The following is an 18185-nucleotide window of genomic DNA, read 5'->3' on the forward strand; positions in this document are numbered from 1 at the left end:
TATGTTGGGGATGGGGGTGATGGGTTGTACTATTTAGAGGTCTGGGGGTGATAAGTTGTACTATTTTGAGGTCTGGGGGTGATGGCTTTTACTATGTTGGGAATGGGGGTGATGGGTTGTACTATGTTGGGAATGGGGGTGATGGGTTGTACTATGTTGGGGATGGGGGTGACGGGTTGTACTATGTTGGGGATGGGGGTGATGGGTTGTACTATATTGAGGTCTGGGGGTGATGAGCTGTACTATTTTGAGGTCTGGGGGTGATGGGTTGGACTATGTTGGGGATGGGGGTGAAGGGTTGTACTATTTAGAGGTCTGGGGTTGATAAGTTGTACGATTTCGAGGTCTGGGGGTGATGGGTTTTACTATGTTGGGGATGGGGGTGATGGGTTGTACTATATTGAGGTCTGGGGGTGATGGGTTGTACTATTTAGATGTCTGGGGGTGATAAGTTGTACGATTTTGAGGTCTGGGGGTGATGGGTTGTACTATTTTAAGGTCTGGGGGTGATGGGTTGTACTATATCTGATAGGGGTTTTCATTTTAGATATAGTTAGTATATAGTTAGTATATAACTTCTGCCAGATTTTTTTTTTTTTTTGCCATCTGTGTCTCCCCTTTAGGAGTTTTACCTTCACTTCCTGTTCCCCATAGCCACAACAGGAAGTGAGAGGTAATCCCTACAAATTAAGAGAATCCCTGATTGTCATCAGAACTTGTGTCCTCATTGGAAGATTTCCCCTCTATTCCTGTTCTGGTGGACATGACAGGTTGTACAATATTGGGATCTTGGGTGATGGGTTGTACTATGTTGGGGATGGGGGTGATGGTTTTATACAATTTTGAGGTCTGGGGTGATGGGTTGTACTATGTTGTGGATGGGGGTGATGGGTTGTACTATTTAGAGGTCTGGGGGTGATAAGTTGTACTATTTTGAGGTCTGGGGGTGATGGGTTGTACTATGTTGGGGATGGGGGTGACGGGTTGTACTATGTTGGGGATGGGGGTGATGGGTTGTACTATTTAGAGGTCTGGGGGTGATAAGTTGTACTATTTTGAGGTCTGGGGGTGATGGGTTTTACTATGTTGGGGATGGGGGTGATGGGTAGTACTATGTTGGGGATGATGGGTTGTACTATATTGAGGTCTGGGGGTAATGAGTTGTACTATTTTGAGGTCTGGGGGTGATGAGTTGTACTATTTTGAGGTCTGGGGGTGATGAGTTGTACTATTTTGAGGTCTGGGGGTGATGTGTTGTACTATTTTGAAGTCTGGGGGTGATGAGTTGTACTATTTTGAGGTCTGGGGGTGATGTGTTGTACTATTTTGAGGTCTGGGGGTGATGGGTTGTACTATGTTGGGGATGGGGGTGATGGGTTGTACTATATTTGACATAGGGGTTTTCATTTTAGATATAGATAGTATATAACCTCTGCCAGAAGCTTAAAAAAGTTTTGCCTTTAGTTATACATTAAAATCTAAATAAAGGAAAAACTTATTTTTTCCTTTTAGTTTTGGGTAGTGGAGAGGGATTAGAACCCCTGTCAGGTTTTTTATCGCTGTCTTTGTCTCCATCACAAAGATTTACCCTCCTCTATTTCTTCTGTTTTCACCAAAAATAAATGTGAAAGAAAATCCCAAATTTTGGGTTTTCACCAAAACAGAAATCGAGGGGAAATCTTCCAATAGAGGCACTAGATCTGGTGACAACCAATCCGAAATTACAAAATTTGAACGAAATTCGAATTTGAATAGTTTTTGTATTCGAATTCGAAAACTTTTTTTTATTCTATTCCTTTATTTTCTATTCTATTTTATACTTTTTGGAAATGGGAAAACTATTTGAAATTGATTTGAAAACGAATAAACAAAACAAATCCCAAAAACAAATGAAACAAATTTAACTAAACGCAATTATGTAAAGATCGAATTGAATCGAAATGAAACAAAACAAATATTTTCATTCTGCACATGTCTACCAGGGATTCCCTTAAATTTGCAGGGATTTCCTCTCACTTCCTGTTATGGCTATGGGACAGGAAGTGAAGGTAAAACTCCTAAAGGGGACAACAAAATAAGAAACTGGCAGAGGTTATAACTCTCCATTACTCTAAAATGAAAACCCCTATCTCAAAAAAATAGTACAACCCATTACCCCCAGACCTCAAAATTGTACAACCCATCAACACCATCCCAATATTGTACAGCCTGTCGTCCCCCATCCTCAACATCCCCCATCCTCAACATCCCCCATCCTCAACATAATACAATCCATCAGACCCATCCCCAATATAGTACAACCCATCACCCCCATCCCCAACATAGTACAACCCATCACCCCCATCCCCAACATAGTACAACCCATCACCGCCATCCCCAACATAGTACAACCCATCACCCCCAGACGCCAACATAGTACAACCCATCACCCCCAGACGCCAACATAGTACAACCCATCACCCCCAGACGCCAACATAGTACAACCCATCACCCCCAACATAGTACAACCCATCACCCCCAGACACCAACATAGTACAACCCATCACCGCCATCCCCAACGTAGTACAACCCATCACCCCCAACATAGTACAACCCATCACCCCCAGACACCAACATAGTACAACCTATCACCGCCATCCCCAACATAGTACAACCCATCACCCCCAGACGCCAACATAGTACAACCTATCACCGCCATCCCCAACATAGTACAACCCATCACCCCCAGACGCCAACATAGTACAACCCATCACCGCCATCCCCAACATAGTACAACCCATCACCCCCAGACGCCAACATAGTACAACCCATCACCGCCATCCCCAACATAGTACAACCCATCACCCCCAGACGCCAACATAGTACAACCCATCACCGCCATGCCCAACATAGTACAACCCATCACCCCCAGACGCCAACATAGTACAACCCATCACCGCCATCCCCAACATAGTACAACCCATCACCCCCAGACGCCAACATAGTACAACCCATCACCGCCATGCCCAACATAGTACAACCCATCACCCCCAGACGCCAACATAGTACAACCCATCACCCCCAGACGCCAACATAGTACAACCCATCACCGCCATCCCCAACGTAGTACAACCCATCACCCCCAACATAGTACAACCCATCACCCCCAGACACCAACATAGTACAACCCATCATTCCTAGATACCAGCATACTATTATCCTTCACCCCATAGACCCCAATATAGAACAACCCCCCCCCCCCAGATGCCAACATAGTACAACCCATCCCTCAATATATTACCGTATTGTGGGTTGACGCCAGAGCAGGAATAGGGCCTGAGGGGAATTTGTTCAATGGGGAAACTAGTTCTGGTGACAACCAGGGATTCCTTTAATTTACAGGGATTTCCTCTCACTTCCTGTTGTGGCTATGGGAAAGGAAGTAAAGCGAAATCTCCCCAATGGGACACAGATGGCAATTTTTTTTTAAATCTGATTGGGGTAATAATCCTCCCTTACTCTATCCAAAAATAAAAGTAAAACGTTTTGCAATTAGTGAAACCCCCCCCCCCCCTTTGCTTGCTGGGTTGAGCTCAAATAACACTCATACCAGCGAATCCGGCGTTGTCCTACAGTTATTGACCGAAAACCGACGCACACTGCGCCGCAATCTTTATATATATATATATACAATGTTACACTTCACATGGAACGGTTACATTTTATTGTTTCCTAAATAACACAGAGAAATATAAAAAAAATGTAAATGTTTATTATTACAATATAATAATTTATTTATGTTTTTATTTATTATTTATAGAATATTTTTATTTCTTTATTATTATTTATAATAATAATAACAATAATAATAATAGTTTTTAGTATTATTATCATCATGAGTATTATTATTATTAATTAATTATTAATAGTTATTTACAGTAAATATATATTTTTTATAGTAGTAGTATTTCTGTGGTTGTTTTTTTATGGATACTAATATATAAGATATTAATATTGTGGTTGTAGATATTCTTATTGTTACTTTGTATTATTATTATCAGACAAGGGATGATCTCCGCCCCTCTCCCCAGTCTTGGAGTGCGCGGCTATAGAGAGTAGTACGGTAGGCGGCGGCTGGGGGGACAGTGAGCGGTAGCGGAGGGCAGGCAGCGGCCGTATACTCCGTAATAGAGGCGCACTCGGGGCTCTGTCAGCCGGGAGGGAGCCGCTTGGAGAGGCGGACATGGCGGAGCGCCGGGCCTTCGCCCAGAAAATCAGCAGGTAACCGCGCCGTCCTCCCCTCCCCCTTCCCAGGGGGACCCCTGACCTGTCCCCGGCCTCCCCCCCTCCTCACCCCGGCCTGATAGCCCGCTCTCCGCCTGTGTATGGAGCCTGAATCCCCCCCAGACCTCCCCCACTCCCTGAGCTCTGTGCCGGGACAATGGAGGGGGCTGAGGGACTGACAGAGACCCCCAACCGGGACCCCGAGGCTGATCAGAGAACCCCCAGACCCCAATATAGTAAAACTCAACACCCCATCATAGTAAATCCCATCACCCCCATTCCCAACATGGTACAGCCCATCACCCCCCATTCCCAACATGGTACAGCCCATCACCCCCCCATTCCCAACATATCACCCCCATTCCCAACATATCACCCCCATTCCCAACATATCACCCCCATTCTCAACATATCACCCCCAGACCCCAATATATTACAACCCATCCCCAAAATAGTCCAACCCATCACCCCCAGATCCCAACGTAGTACAACCCATCACCCCCAGATCCCAACGTAGTACAGCCCATCACCCCCAGATCCCAATGTAGTTCAACCCATCACCCCCCGATCCCAACGTAGTACAACCCATCACCCCCAGATTCCAACCCATCACCCCCAGATCCCAACGTAGTACAACCCATCACCCCCAGATCCCAACGTAGTACAGCCCATCACCCCCAGATCCCAATGTAGTTCAACCCATCACCCCCAGATCCCAATGTAGTTCAACCCATCACCCCCAGATCCCAATGTAGTACAACCCATCACCCCCAGATCCCAACGTAGTTCAACCCATCACCCCCAGATCCCAACGTAGTACAACCCATCACCCCCAGATTCCAACCCATCACCCCCAGATTCCAACCCATCACCCCCAGATTCCAACGTAGTACAACCCATCACCCCCAGATTCCAACCCATCACCCCCAGATCCCAATGTAGTTCAACCCATCACCCCCAGATCCCAATGTAGTTCAACCCATCACCCCCAGATCCCAATGTAGTTCAACCCATCACCCCCAGATCCCAATGTAGTACAACCCATCACCCCCAGATCCCAACGTAGTTCAACCCATCACCCCCAGATCCCAACGTAGTACAACCCATCACCCCCAGATTCCAACCCATCACCCCCAGATTCCAACGTAGTACAACCCATCACCCCCAGAACCCAACATAGTACATGCCATCACCCCCAGACCCCAACGTAGTACAACCCATCACCCCCAGACCCCAACGTAGTACAACCCATCACCCCCAGACCCCAACGTAGTACAACCCATCACCCCCAGACCCCAACGTAGTACAACCCATCACCCCCAGACCCCAACGTAGTACAACCCATCACCCCCAGATCCCAACGTAGTACAACCCATCACCCCCAGAACCCAACATAGTACATGCCATCACCCCCAGACCCCAATGTAGTACAACCCATCACCCCCAGACCCCAACGTAGTACAACCCATCACCCCCAGACCCCAACGTAGTACAACCCATCACCCCCAGACCCCAATGTAGTACAACCCATCACCCCAGACCCCAACGTAGTACAACCCATCACCCCCAGACCCCAACGTAGTACAACCCATCACCCCCAGACCCCAACGTAGTACAACCCATCACCCCCAGACCCCAACGTAGTACATGCCATCACCCCCAGACTCCAATATGGTACAACTCACCACCCCCAGAACCCAATATAGTATAAGCCATCGCCCCCAGAACCCAATATAGTATAAGCCATCACTCCCCAATTTAGTACAACCCATCACCCCCAGACCCCAACATAGTACAACCTGTAAATACAGTTCAGAATTGTACTGTCTTGAGAATTGCTGGGTTGATACGTGTGCTATTCATTCCCTCATGTAGGGAGATGTAGGGAACTAGGAGAGGAGTTTGTTGATATGATACCTCCCTGATATAGTACAACCCATCATCCCCAACCCCAATATAGTACAACCCACCCCTCCGACTCTGATATAGCACAACCCATCACCACCCCCCAATATAGTACAACCCATCAACCCCCCAACCCCAATATAGTACAACCTATCACCTTCCGACCCCAATATAGTACAACCCACCCTCCCGACCCTGATATAGCACAACCCACCCCCCCGACCCTGATATAGCACAACCCATCACCCCCCCAATATAGTACAACCCATCAACCCATCAACCCCCCAACCCCAATATAGTACAACCTATCACCTTCCGCCCCCGATATAGTACAACCCATCACCCCCCCAATATAGTACAACCCATCAACCCCCCAACCCCAATATAGTACAACCTATCACCTTCCGCCCCCGATATAGTACAACCCATCACCCCCAACCCCGATATAGTACAATCCATCACCCCCGACCCCGAATATAGTACAACCCATCATCTTCCGACCCCAATATAGAACAACCCCTCAACCCCAATATAGTACAACCCACCCCCCCCCCCCCCGACATAGTACAACCCATCACCCCAAGATGGTATAACCAGGGTCCTCCTCTGACCCGCTGTTGGCTCACAGACAGTCCGATTCACTTTAATGAGACGGCTGGTGATGTGACACAACAAGGTGAGGGACGTGGCGGCAGCGGGTGAGTGGATGCCCGCTAACAGGCGCAGCCATGGTGGTTCTGAAATGACAGGTGCTCTTTAAATGTAAGGACTCATTCTTGCTGGTAGTTAGAATTTTTTTAATATTTGGAAGCAAAATTAAGATTTCCTATTCAGAATAATACGTTGTCAGGTTAGTAAAACCGCGATATCCGAACCGATTCAATCATACAGTTTGTAGTGTACATAGATTTGCAAAACAATGGGATAAAGGAATATTCCTGAACTTTGATTTATCTCCTGGTTTCTGTGAAATTGTGTGAATGCATCAATGCAGTGCATGTCATCTCAGCTTGCAGAGCTTGGATTCATTGAATGAGTTTACCAAAAATGTAAATATTGCAGAATACACAGCCTCATGCTACATTACTATGCTCCATTTCATGCTGAATAAACAAAATTATTAATGTCACTTAAAAAGATTTTTTTTACTCAAAATATTATATTAAAATAAATTTGATAAAAATCAAAAAAATCTTTATTTTTTTTATTTTTTTATTATTGATTTATATCCACCCTGTTTCAAAGTCGTTGTAACTTTAAGTTGCTTATACAGGGAGTGCAGAATTATTAGGCAAATGAGTATTTTGACCACATCATCCTCTTTATGCATGTTGTCTTACTCCAAGCTGTATAGGCTCGAAAGCCTACTACCAATTAAGCATATTAGGTGATGTGCATCTCTGTAATGAGAAGGTGTGTGGTCTAATGACATCAACACCCTATATCAGGTGTGCATAATTATTAGTCAACTTCCTTTCCTTTGGCAAAATGGGTCAAAAGAAGGACTTGACATGCTCAGAAAAGTAAAAAATAGTGAGATATCTTGCAGAGGGATGCAGCACTCTTAAAATTGCAAAGCTTCTGAAGCGTGATCATCGAACAATCAAGCGTTTCATTCAAAATAGTCAACAGGGTCGCAAGAAGCGCGTGGAAAAACCAAGGCGCAAAATAACTGCTCATGAACTGAGAAAAGTCAAGCGTGCAGCTGCCAAGATGCCACTTGCCACCAGTTTGGCCATATTTCAGAGCTGCAACATCACTGGAGTGCCCAAAAGCACAAGGTGTGCAATACTCAGAGACATGGCCAAGGTAAGAAAGGCTGAAAGACGACCACCACTGAACAAGACACACAAGCTGAAACGTCAAGACTGGGCCAAGAAATATCTCAAGACTGATTTTTCTAAGGTTTTATGGACTGATGAAATGAGAGTGAGTCTTGATGGGCCAGATGGATGGGCTCGTGGCTGGATTGGTAAAGGGCAGAGAGCTCCAGTCCGACTCAGACGCCAGCAAGGTGGAGGTGGAGTACTGGTTTGGGCTGGTATCATCAAAGATGAGCTTGTGGGGCCTTTTCGGGTTGAGGATGGAGTCAAGCTCAACTCCCAGTCCTACTGCCAGTTTCTGGAAGACACCTTCTTCAAGCAGTGGTACAGGAAGAAGTCTGCATCCTTCAAGAAAAACATGATTTTCATGCAGGACAATGCTCCATCACACGCGTCCAATTACTCCACAGCGTGGCTGGCAAGAAAGGGTATAAAAGAAGAAAAACTAATGACATGGCCTCCTTGTTCACCTGATCTGAACCCCATTGAGAACCTGTGGTCCATCATCAAATGTGAGATTTACAAGGAGGGAAAACAGTACACCTCTCTGAACAGTGTCTGGGAGGCTGTGGTTGCTGCTGCACGCAATGTTGATGGTGAACAGATCAAAACACTGACAGAATCCATGGATGGCAGGCTTTTGAGTGTCCTTGCAAAGAAAGGTGGCTATATTGGTCACTGATTTGTTTTTGTTTTGTTTTTGAATGTCAGAAATTTATATTTGTGAATGTTGAGATGTTATATTGGTTTCACTGGTAAAAATAAATAATTGAAATGGGAATATATTTTTTTTTGTTAAGTTGCCTAATAATTATGCACAGTAATAGTCACCTGCACACACAGATATCCCCCTAAAATAGCTAAAACTAAAAACAAACTAAAAACTACTTCCAAAAATATTCAGCTTTGATATTAATGAGTTTTTTGGGTTCATTGAGAACATGGTTGTTGTTCAATAATAAAATTAATCCTCAAAAATACAACTTGCCTAATAATTCTGCACTCCCTGTATCCGAACGGATCCCATTGAAATCAATGGGATGCGACTTTGTGTCCAAAGTCGCACTGGGGTGAACGAAGCCTAAAAGTGGTTCTAAGGCTGCTTTCACACTGAAAGCACCCGGGCGTCGGCGATAAAACGCTGCTATTTAGCTGCGTTTTACCATCGTATTTTTTTAAAACAACAAAATTATTATTTTTAAATTATTATTTAAGAGGACCTGTCATGCTTTTTTTCTATTGGCGGGTGATGGGTTGTACTATATCGGGGTTGGTAGCTTGTACTATATTGGGGTCTGGGGTGATGGATTGTACTATATTGGGGTTGGCAGGTGATGGGTTGTACTATATTGGGGTCGGGGGTGATGGATTGTACTATATTGGGGTCGGGGGTGATGGATTGTACTATATTGGGGTCGGGGGTGATGGATTGTACTATATTGGGGTCGGGGGGTGGTGGATTGTACTATATTGGGGTCGGGGGTGATGGATTGTACTATATTGGGGTTGGCAGGTGATGGGTTGTACTATATTGGGGTCGGGGGTGATGGATTGTACTATATTGGGGTCGGGGGTGATGGATTGTACTATATTGGGGTCGGGGGGTGGTGGGTTGTGCTATATTGGGGTCGGGGGGTGGTGGGTTGTGCTATATTGGGGTCGGGGGGTGGTGGGTTGTACTATATTGGGGTTGGCGGGTGATGGGTTGTACTATATATAGGGGTTGGCGGGTGATGGGTTGTACTCTATTGGGGTCGGGGGGTGGTGGGTTGTACTATATTGGGGTCGGGGGTGATGGGTTGTACTATGTTGGGGTTGGGGATGGTGGTTTTTACTATATTGGGGTTGGCGGGTTGTGCTATATTGGGGTTGGCGGGTGATGGGTTGTACTATATTGGGGTTGGCGGCTTGTGCTATATTGGGGTTGGGGGGTGATGAGTTGTACTATATTGGGGTCGGGGGTCAAGGTTTTTTACTATATTGGGGTCGGGGGTGATGGATTGTACTATATTGGGGTCGGGGGTGATGGATTGTACTATATTGGGGTCGGGGGTGATGGATTGTACTATATTGGGGTCGGGGGTGATGGATTGTACTATATTGGGGTCGGGGGTGATGGATTGTACTATATTGGGGTCGGGGGTGATGGATTGTACTATATTGGGGTCGGGGGTGATGGGTTGTACTATATTGGGGTCGGGGGTGATGGGTTGTACTATATTGGGGTCGGGGGTGATGGATTGTACTATATTGGGGTCGGGGGTGATGGATTGTACTATATTGGGGTCGGGGGTGATGGATTGTACTATATTGGGGTCGGGGGTGATGGATTGTACTATATTGGGGTCGGGGGGGGGGTGATGGGTTGTACTATATTGGGGTCGGGGGGGTGGTGGATTGTACTATATTAGGGTCAGGGGGGGTGGTGGATTGTACTATATTGGGGTCGGGGGGGTGGTGGATTGTACTATATTGGGGTCGGGGGGGGTGGTGGATTGTACTATATTGGGGTCGGGGGTGATGGGTTGTACTATATTGGGGTTGGGGGGTGGTGGATTGTACTATATTGGGGTCGGGGGGTGGTGGGTTGTACTATATTGGGGTCGGGGGTGATGGTTTGTACTATATTGGGGTCTGGGGGTGATGGGTTGTACTATATTGGGGTTGGGGGGTGATGGGTTGTACTATATTGGGGTTGGGGGGTGATGGGTTGTACTATATTGGGGTCTGGGGTGATGGATTGTACTATATTGGGGTCGGAGGGGTGGTGGGTTGTACTATATTGGGGTCGGGGGTGATGGATTGTACTATGTTGGGGTCGGGGGTGATGGATTGTACTATGTTGGGGTCGGGGGTGATGGATTGTACTATGTTGGGGTCGGGGGTGATGGATTGTACTATGTTGGGGTCGGGGGTGATGGGTTGTACTATATTGGGGTTGGGGGGGGGGGTGCATTGTACTATATTGGGGTGGGGGGGGGGTGATGGGATGTTTGCATTACTTTTAAAAGGAATAAAAGTGACACCATTTTTTTTAAAAGAACAGTGTAAAAAACAAAAAGTAAAAATAAATAAGAAAAGATTATAATTTTTTTTTAAACGCACCCCGTCCCACCGAGCTTGTGCGCAGAAGCGAACATAGCACTCGCATATAAAAACCGTATTCAAACCACACATGTGAGGTATCGCAGCGATCGGTAGAGCGAGAGCAATAATTCAAGCCCTAGACCTCCTCTGTAACTCAAAACATGCCCCCGGGCAATATGAGATTATGGGGCCCTCAGGCAATAAATTATGGGGCCACACAGTATATACACACATACAGTGTATATACACACACACATACACACATACAGTATTCAAACACTGTACACACACAGTTACAGTATACACACAGTATACACACACACACACACACACACAGTATGCACACATACAGTATACACACAGTATACACACACACACACACACACACACACACACAGTATGCACACATACAGTATACACACACACACACACAAAATACACATACACACACACAAAATACACACACACACACACAAAATACACACACACACACACACACACACACACACACACACACACACAAAATACACATACACACACACAAAATACACACACACACACACAAAATACACACACACACACACACACACACACACACACACACACAGAAAAGGTGCTGGAGAGACGGGGCAGCTATAATCTTGGGATTTTTTTCCAAACACCGATTTTTACATACTGTCCCTGATTTTACTGAGGCTAGCAATCCTGATGGGGCCCTCCTAGTGGCATGGCGCCCTCAGTGCCCGAGTGCCTGAATGGTCAGTCTGCCCCTGGGCCCCTGCTGCTGCCAGCCAAACGTCTGTGAGGTAAGGAAGCGAGGGCTTGGCTTACTGGCGCTGTGGGCGTGTGTGTCTATGGATGCACACACTCCAGGTCAGGCGCATTCCCCTTAGCACACAGCTTGCTAAGGCAGCATCCAACAGAAAAAGGAGCAGATGACATGAGCGGAGAACTGCCAAAGACGAGGTGGGGGACTGTTGCGCAGAGCAGGTAAGAATAACCTCCTTTTTTTATTTTTAACAACAAAAAAAAGTCTTTACTATCACTTTGAGAATAAATACTAATCTAAAATCCAGATCATCAGAATAATTTGTTGCAAAAAGTGTGTATACCCGCCGCTTCCCGGTTCCTCTACCTCTATTGCTCTCAGTACCTCATTTGTGGCGCGATCGTCTGTTGTGAATTCTAGGAATGTTTTGCATTGTTGTGATGCGAATCTCCCGGAAATAAGGTTGGATCACCACATTAGATTTGACACACAGTATCCCACAAAAGTCAGTACACCCCTCACATTTTTCTAAATATTCTTACACTTAGGGGGGTGTACTCACTTTTGTTGCCAGCGGTTTAGACATTAATGGCTGTGTGTTGTTATTTTGCGGGGACAGTAAATGTACACTGTTATACAAGCTGTACACTCACTATACAACATTGTAGCAAAGTGTAATTTCTTCAGTGTTGTCACATGAAAAGATAGAAGAAAATAGTTACAAAAATGTGAGGGGTGTACTTACTTTTGTGAGATACTGTATGTAAGTGTGCCAATGGATACATGCCCATGATGATTTTTTAAATTTTCCCCATATAATCGGATCGCAGGACTTATCAGCATCTTTGAGCCGTTGTGATGCCACGGCCATTGTATGTGTCCTTGTGTCTCTAGATGCCGGATTGGAATAATTTGCACATTCAGGAAAGATAATTTCACATCCGTTCTTCCATACCGGGGGGCACTTACGCACCTTCCTGCCCAGGCCAATTTTCAGCTTTCAGCACTGTCACGAGTTGAATGACAATTGCGCGGTCATGCTGCACTGTACCCAAATGAACATTTTATAATTTTTTTCCCACAAATAGAGCTTTCTTTTGGTGGTATTTGATCACCTCTGCGAATTTTTTTTTTTTTCCCGCAACAACTAAAAAAAGACTGAAATCTTTGAAAAAAAAATTGTTTTTATTTTTTTCTGTAATTTTTTTTGTAAATAAGTAAGTTTTCTTCTTCAATTATGGGCACCAATGAGGTGGCACTGATGGGCACCGATAGGCGGCACTGATATGCGGCGCTGGTATGCTGCACTGATGGGCACTCTTTGGCGGCGCTGATGGGCACTCTTTGGCGGCGCTGATGGGCACTCTTTGGCGGCGCTGATGGGCACTCTTTGGCGGCGCTGATGGGCACTCTTTGGCGGCACTCTTTGGCGGCGCTGGGCGGCACTCTTTGGCAGCGCTGGGCGCCACTTTTTGGCGGCGCTGATGGGCACTCTTTGGCGGCGCTGATGGGCACTCTTTGGCGGCGCTAATGGGTGGCACTTATGGGTACTTATGGGTGGCACAGATGGGCACTGATAGGTGGCACTGATGGCATTGCTGGGCATCATTCCAGCCAGTGCCCATGTTGCCAGTCAGTGCCCATTTGTGGGCACTGATTGGCATCGATTGTGTTAATTTTTTTTTGCTCTATTGAGCACCGGGGGGCACTCCCTGGTGGTCCATTGTTGGCATCCGAGGGGGGGTGGCTGCGCTGATAAACAATCAGCGCAAACCCCCCCTGTCAGGAGAGCCGCCGATCGGCTCTCCTCTACTCGCATTTCTCAGACGCGAGTGAGGAAGAGCCGATCAACGGCTCTTCCTGTTTACATCGTGATCAGCTGTGGTTGGACACGGCTGATCACGTGGTAAAGAGTCTCCGCCGGAGGCTCTTTACCAAGATCGGAGATGCAGGGTGTCAGAGTGACACCCCGCATCACCAATCGCCACGCTGCGTGCTCCCCACGGGCGCGCACCGGCATGAAATCCTAGACGTCCAGTCAGGATTTCACAACCACTTCCCAGACGTCAATTGACTATTGACCGGGCGGGAAGTGGTTAAAGTGGTTCTAAATTGAAGGCTTGGTTGGTTGAATTTCAATGGTGGCATCAAATGTGTTCCGTCGGATTCTCTGACCATGTGTACACAAGTCTGTCGGACTAAAATCCAAAGTACAAACACGCATGCTCTGAACCAGTGCTAACCATAAGACAACGTTGGCAGAAGTTGCCCAAAGTGTGGCGCTAAAGAGCATAAAAAACACGTAGTTTCGTGAATGTTGGCTGATAAAGTCCTGCCTTCTGTACGCAGAACACGTTCACGGCCAACGCCCTTCGGACAGAAATCCACGGCTTTGTCCGATGGAAATCCGATCGCGTGTACGAGGTTTTAGGGATGGAGTGCTAGTGAAGCACCAGAGGTGACTTTTCAGGGACCGGGGATCGGCGAGGTGGCTGGGGGAGCTTTAGGAGAGAACTCGTCCAGTACGATGCACCAGTAAGTAAAGCTCAGTCACTAGAGGAGACGGCCTATCCTACAAAGTACAGATCGCTGGTTCAGCTTAAAGCGGAGCTCCACCCAAAAATGGAACTTCCACTTTTTGGGACCCTCCCCCCTTTGGTGTCACATGTCTAATAAAGGTATTTTCTCCCACTTCCTGGCATAGATTACCGCGGTGACCTACGTCATGTCCGGCGCCTACACTGTCCTCCTCCCCCGCTGTATTCTGGGAAACGCGCAGGTCTAAGGAGTCTGCCTGTTGCTGATCGTTACTGAGGGTCTCTCTCTCTCTCTCTCTCTCTCTCTCTCTCTCTCTCTCTCTCTCTCTCTCTCTCTCTCTCTCTCTCTCTCTCTCTCTCTCTCTCTCTCTCTCTCTCTCTCTCTCTCTCTCTCTCTCTCTCTCTCTCTCTCTCTCTCTCTCTCTCTCTCTCTCTCTCTCTCTCTCTCTCTCTCTCTCTCTCTCTCTCTCTCTCTCTCTCTCTCTCTCTCTCTCTCTCTCTCTCTCTCTCTCTCATTTTTCCTGTTGTGAGAAATAAACTTCTCCTTGTTTAACCACTTCCATACCGGGGGGCACTTATACACCTTCCCGCCCAGACCAATTTTCAGCTTTCAGCGCTGTTGCATTTTGAATGACAATTACGCAGTCATGCTACACTGTACCCAAACTAAATTTTTATCCTTTTTTCCCCACAAATAGAGCTTTCTTTTGGTGGTATTTGATCACCTCTGGGATTTTTATTTTCTGCTAAAAGAAATTAAACAACGACCGAAAATGTTGAAAAACAAATGCTTTTTTTTTTGGTTTCCGTTACAAAACTTTGTTAATAAGTACGTTTTCTCCTTCACTGATGGGCACTGATAAGGCAGCACTGATGGGCACCGATGAGGTGGCACTGATGAGGTGGAATTGATGGGCACTGATGGGGCACTGATAGGTGGCATGGATGGGCACTGATAGGTGGCACTGATAGGCGGCACTGATAGGTGGCACAGATAGGTGGCACAGATAGGCGGCACAGATAGGCGGCACAGATAGGTGGCACAGATAGGTGGCACAGATAGGCGGCACTGATAGGTGGCACAGATGGGCACAGATAGTCGGCATGAATGGGCACTGATAGGTGGCACGGATGTACTGTAATATATTGTACTGATGGATGCCAATCAGTGATGCCCATTGTGGGCACTGATTGTCATCCATTGTGGGCACTGATTGGCATACCTGGTGGTGGGCATCCCTGGTGGTCTAGTGTGGGCATCCTCGGGGGGGGCTACGCTCGCTCGGCCTCCTGGCTCTTTTTTTTAACATCCTCCAATCCACAGGGATGTTAAGGAATGAGCCCGGATGCCGGCCGAGGTTCGGAGATTTCCGTCGGCAAGGATTGCGCCTGCGCAGTCCTTACAGGAACCATCTCGATAGGGGAACCATACCGACATGTCAGCGGCACAATCTTGTAGAATAGCTTCCCCGGTAATACAGAATTTTACACTTTCAAAGCTTCCCTTGGCGGGGAGAGGAGATGCAGATAATTCCCGGGACCCGGCGCTGCTCTGATCTCCTGTGCCTGTGTGACATGAAGAGTCCTCGGCCTGCAATTATCTCCCCGTCTTTGGTGACTCTCTAGTCATGTGACGGGACTTTTTTCTTTTTATAAACTCAGAAAATAGGAAGTTCCTTCCATCGCCTCATTTTTCCCGCACGTCTCATGTAACGGGGGTGGGGAGTACAACGTCTTTATATCTATACAGATTACGGGGAGGGGGGGCACGTTTTTGCACTTTTTTTTTCATTGCGTAATGCGGTGTGGTTTTCCTGTGGCACAGCCGTGTATTCTACCACCGGAAACCACATAGATTGCCGATTTTAGAGGTTTTCCTGGAGCTCTGATTGAAAGCTGAACTCTGGGGGGGGGGGGGGGGGGAGGTGAAATCCTCATTTGCTGCCCCTGTACTGCAAAGGTTAAAGCGGTATTGACCTCCCGGAAGATTTACCCCCCTTCATGACCAGGTAATTTTTATTTTTTTTAAGATATTTTTATTAGGTTTAAGACAAACAGAAAAACATAATGACCAGGCCTTTTTTTTTTGCGATACAGCACTGCGCTTATAATGATTTTTTTTTTATTTACCAAAGATATGTAGCAGAATACATATTGACCACTTAAAGCGGTTGTAAACCTTAATTTTTCACTTTTACCTACAGGTAAGCCTATAACAAGGCTTACCTGTAGGTAAAAAGAATATTTCCTAAACCTGTACGGTTTAGGAGATATTCCCCTCGCAATGCGGGCGGCGCATGCGCAGGAGGGATCCACGGCGGAAGATCCGGCAGCCGCCGGACCTTGCCGATTTTAAATCTCCCGCGCGCATGCGCGGGAGTGACGTCATCGCCGTTCCAGCCAATCACAGCGCTGGAGCGGCGATACCCGGAAGACACGCCGGAGCAAGATGACATCTCGCTCGGCGTGAACCAGGTAAGTGTTGTTCACCTCGTTTTGAGGTAAGTATTTCATAATCAGCTATTATGCGGTGCATACTAGCTGATTATGCATTTTGCCTTGCAGGTAAAAAAAAATAAAAAAAATTGTATATGCGGTTTCCAATCGCTTTAAGCCCCGGACCATTTTGTAGCTAAAAGACCTGGCCACTTTTTGCGATTCGGCACTGCGTCGCTTTAACTGACAATTGCGCGGTCGTGCAACATGGCTCCCAAACAAAATTGACGTCTCCCCACCACAAATAGAGCTTTCTTTTGGTGGTATTTTATATGGCGGCGATCAGCGTTTTTTTTTTTTTTATCATGACTGCGACATTATGGCGGACACATCGGACACTTTTGACACTATTTTGGGACCATTGTCTTTTTCACAGCGATCAGTGCTATAAAAATGCACTGGTTACTGTGAAAATGACACTGGCAGTGAAGGGGTTAACCTGTAGGGGGAGCTGAAGGGGTTAAGCGTTTCCTAGTGAGTGATTCTAACTGTTAGGGGGCGTGGCTTGGCATGTGACGTCATTCCCGATGACGGGGAACAGACGATCAGTGACACTCACCAGGAAGCACGGGGAGAGGTTTCTTTACACTTACAGTTGCAATAAAAAGTATGTGAACCCTTTTGGAATGATGTGGATTTCTTTACAAATTGGTCATAAAATGTGATCTGATCTTCATCTAAGTCACAACAATAGACAATCACAGTCTGCTTACACTAATAACACACAAAGAATTAAATGTTACCATGTTTTTATGAACACGCCATGTAAACATTCACAATGTAGGTGGACAAAAGTATGTGAACCCTTGGATTTAATAACTGGTTGAACCTCCTTTGGCAGCAATAATGTTTCCTGTAGTTGCAGATCAGACGTGCACAACGGTCAGGAGTAATTCTTGACCATTACACTTTACAGAACTGGTTCAGTAATATTCTTGGGATGTCTGGTGTGAATCGCTTTCTTGAGGTCATGCCACAGCATCTCAATCGGGTTGAGGTCAGGACTCTGACTGGGCCACTCCAGAAGGCATGCTTTCTTCTGTTTAAGCCATTCTGTTGTTGATTTACTTCTATGCTTTGGGCCGTTGTCTTCTTGCAACACCCATCTTCTGTCGAGCTGCTTCAGCTGGTGGACAGATGGCCTTAAAGCGGGAGTTCACCCATGTATTAAATTTTTTTTTTCTCCCCTTAGATTCCTGCTCGTTTTCTCTAGGGGAATCGGCTATTTGTATTAAAATATGAGCAGTACTTACCCGTTTTCGAGCTGCATCTTCTTCCGTCGCTTCCGGGTATGGGTCTTCGGGA

The 18185-nt window shown here is 46.5% G+C and overlaps 1 protein-coding gene across 11 annotated transcripts in view; it reads left to right on the plus strand.

Moving 5' to 3' along the window:
* Positions 1–4176: 4176 nt before the first annotated feature.
* Positions 4177–18185, plus strand: part of DOCK7 (dedicator of cytokinesis 7) — a 230861-nt gene continuing 216852 nt past the window's right edge. For all 11 annotated transcript variants that reach the window (XM_040360795.1, XM_040360784.1, XM_040360787.1 and 8 more), the window contains exon 1: positions 4177–4260. In XM_040360795.1, the coding sequence (XP_040216729.1) occupies positions 4223–4260 (38 nt within the window). In that variant the 5' untranslated portion in view covers positions 4177–4222. The remainder of the gene's footprint in view (positions 4261–18185) is intronic.

Source organism: Rana temporaria, chromosome 7 (genome assembly GCF_905171775.1).
Source record: "Rana temporaria chromosome 7, aRanTem1.1, whole genome shotgun sequence".
In the NCBI taxonomy this organism is placed as follows: Eukaryota; Metazoa; Chordata; class Amphibia; order Anura; family Ranidae; genus Rana; species Rana temporaria.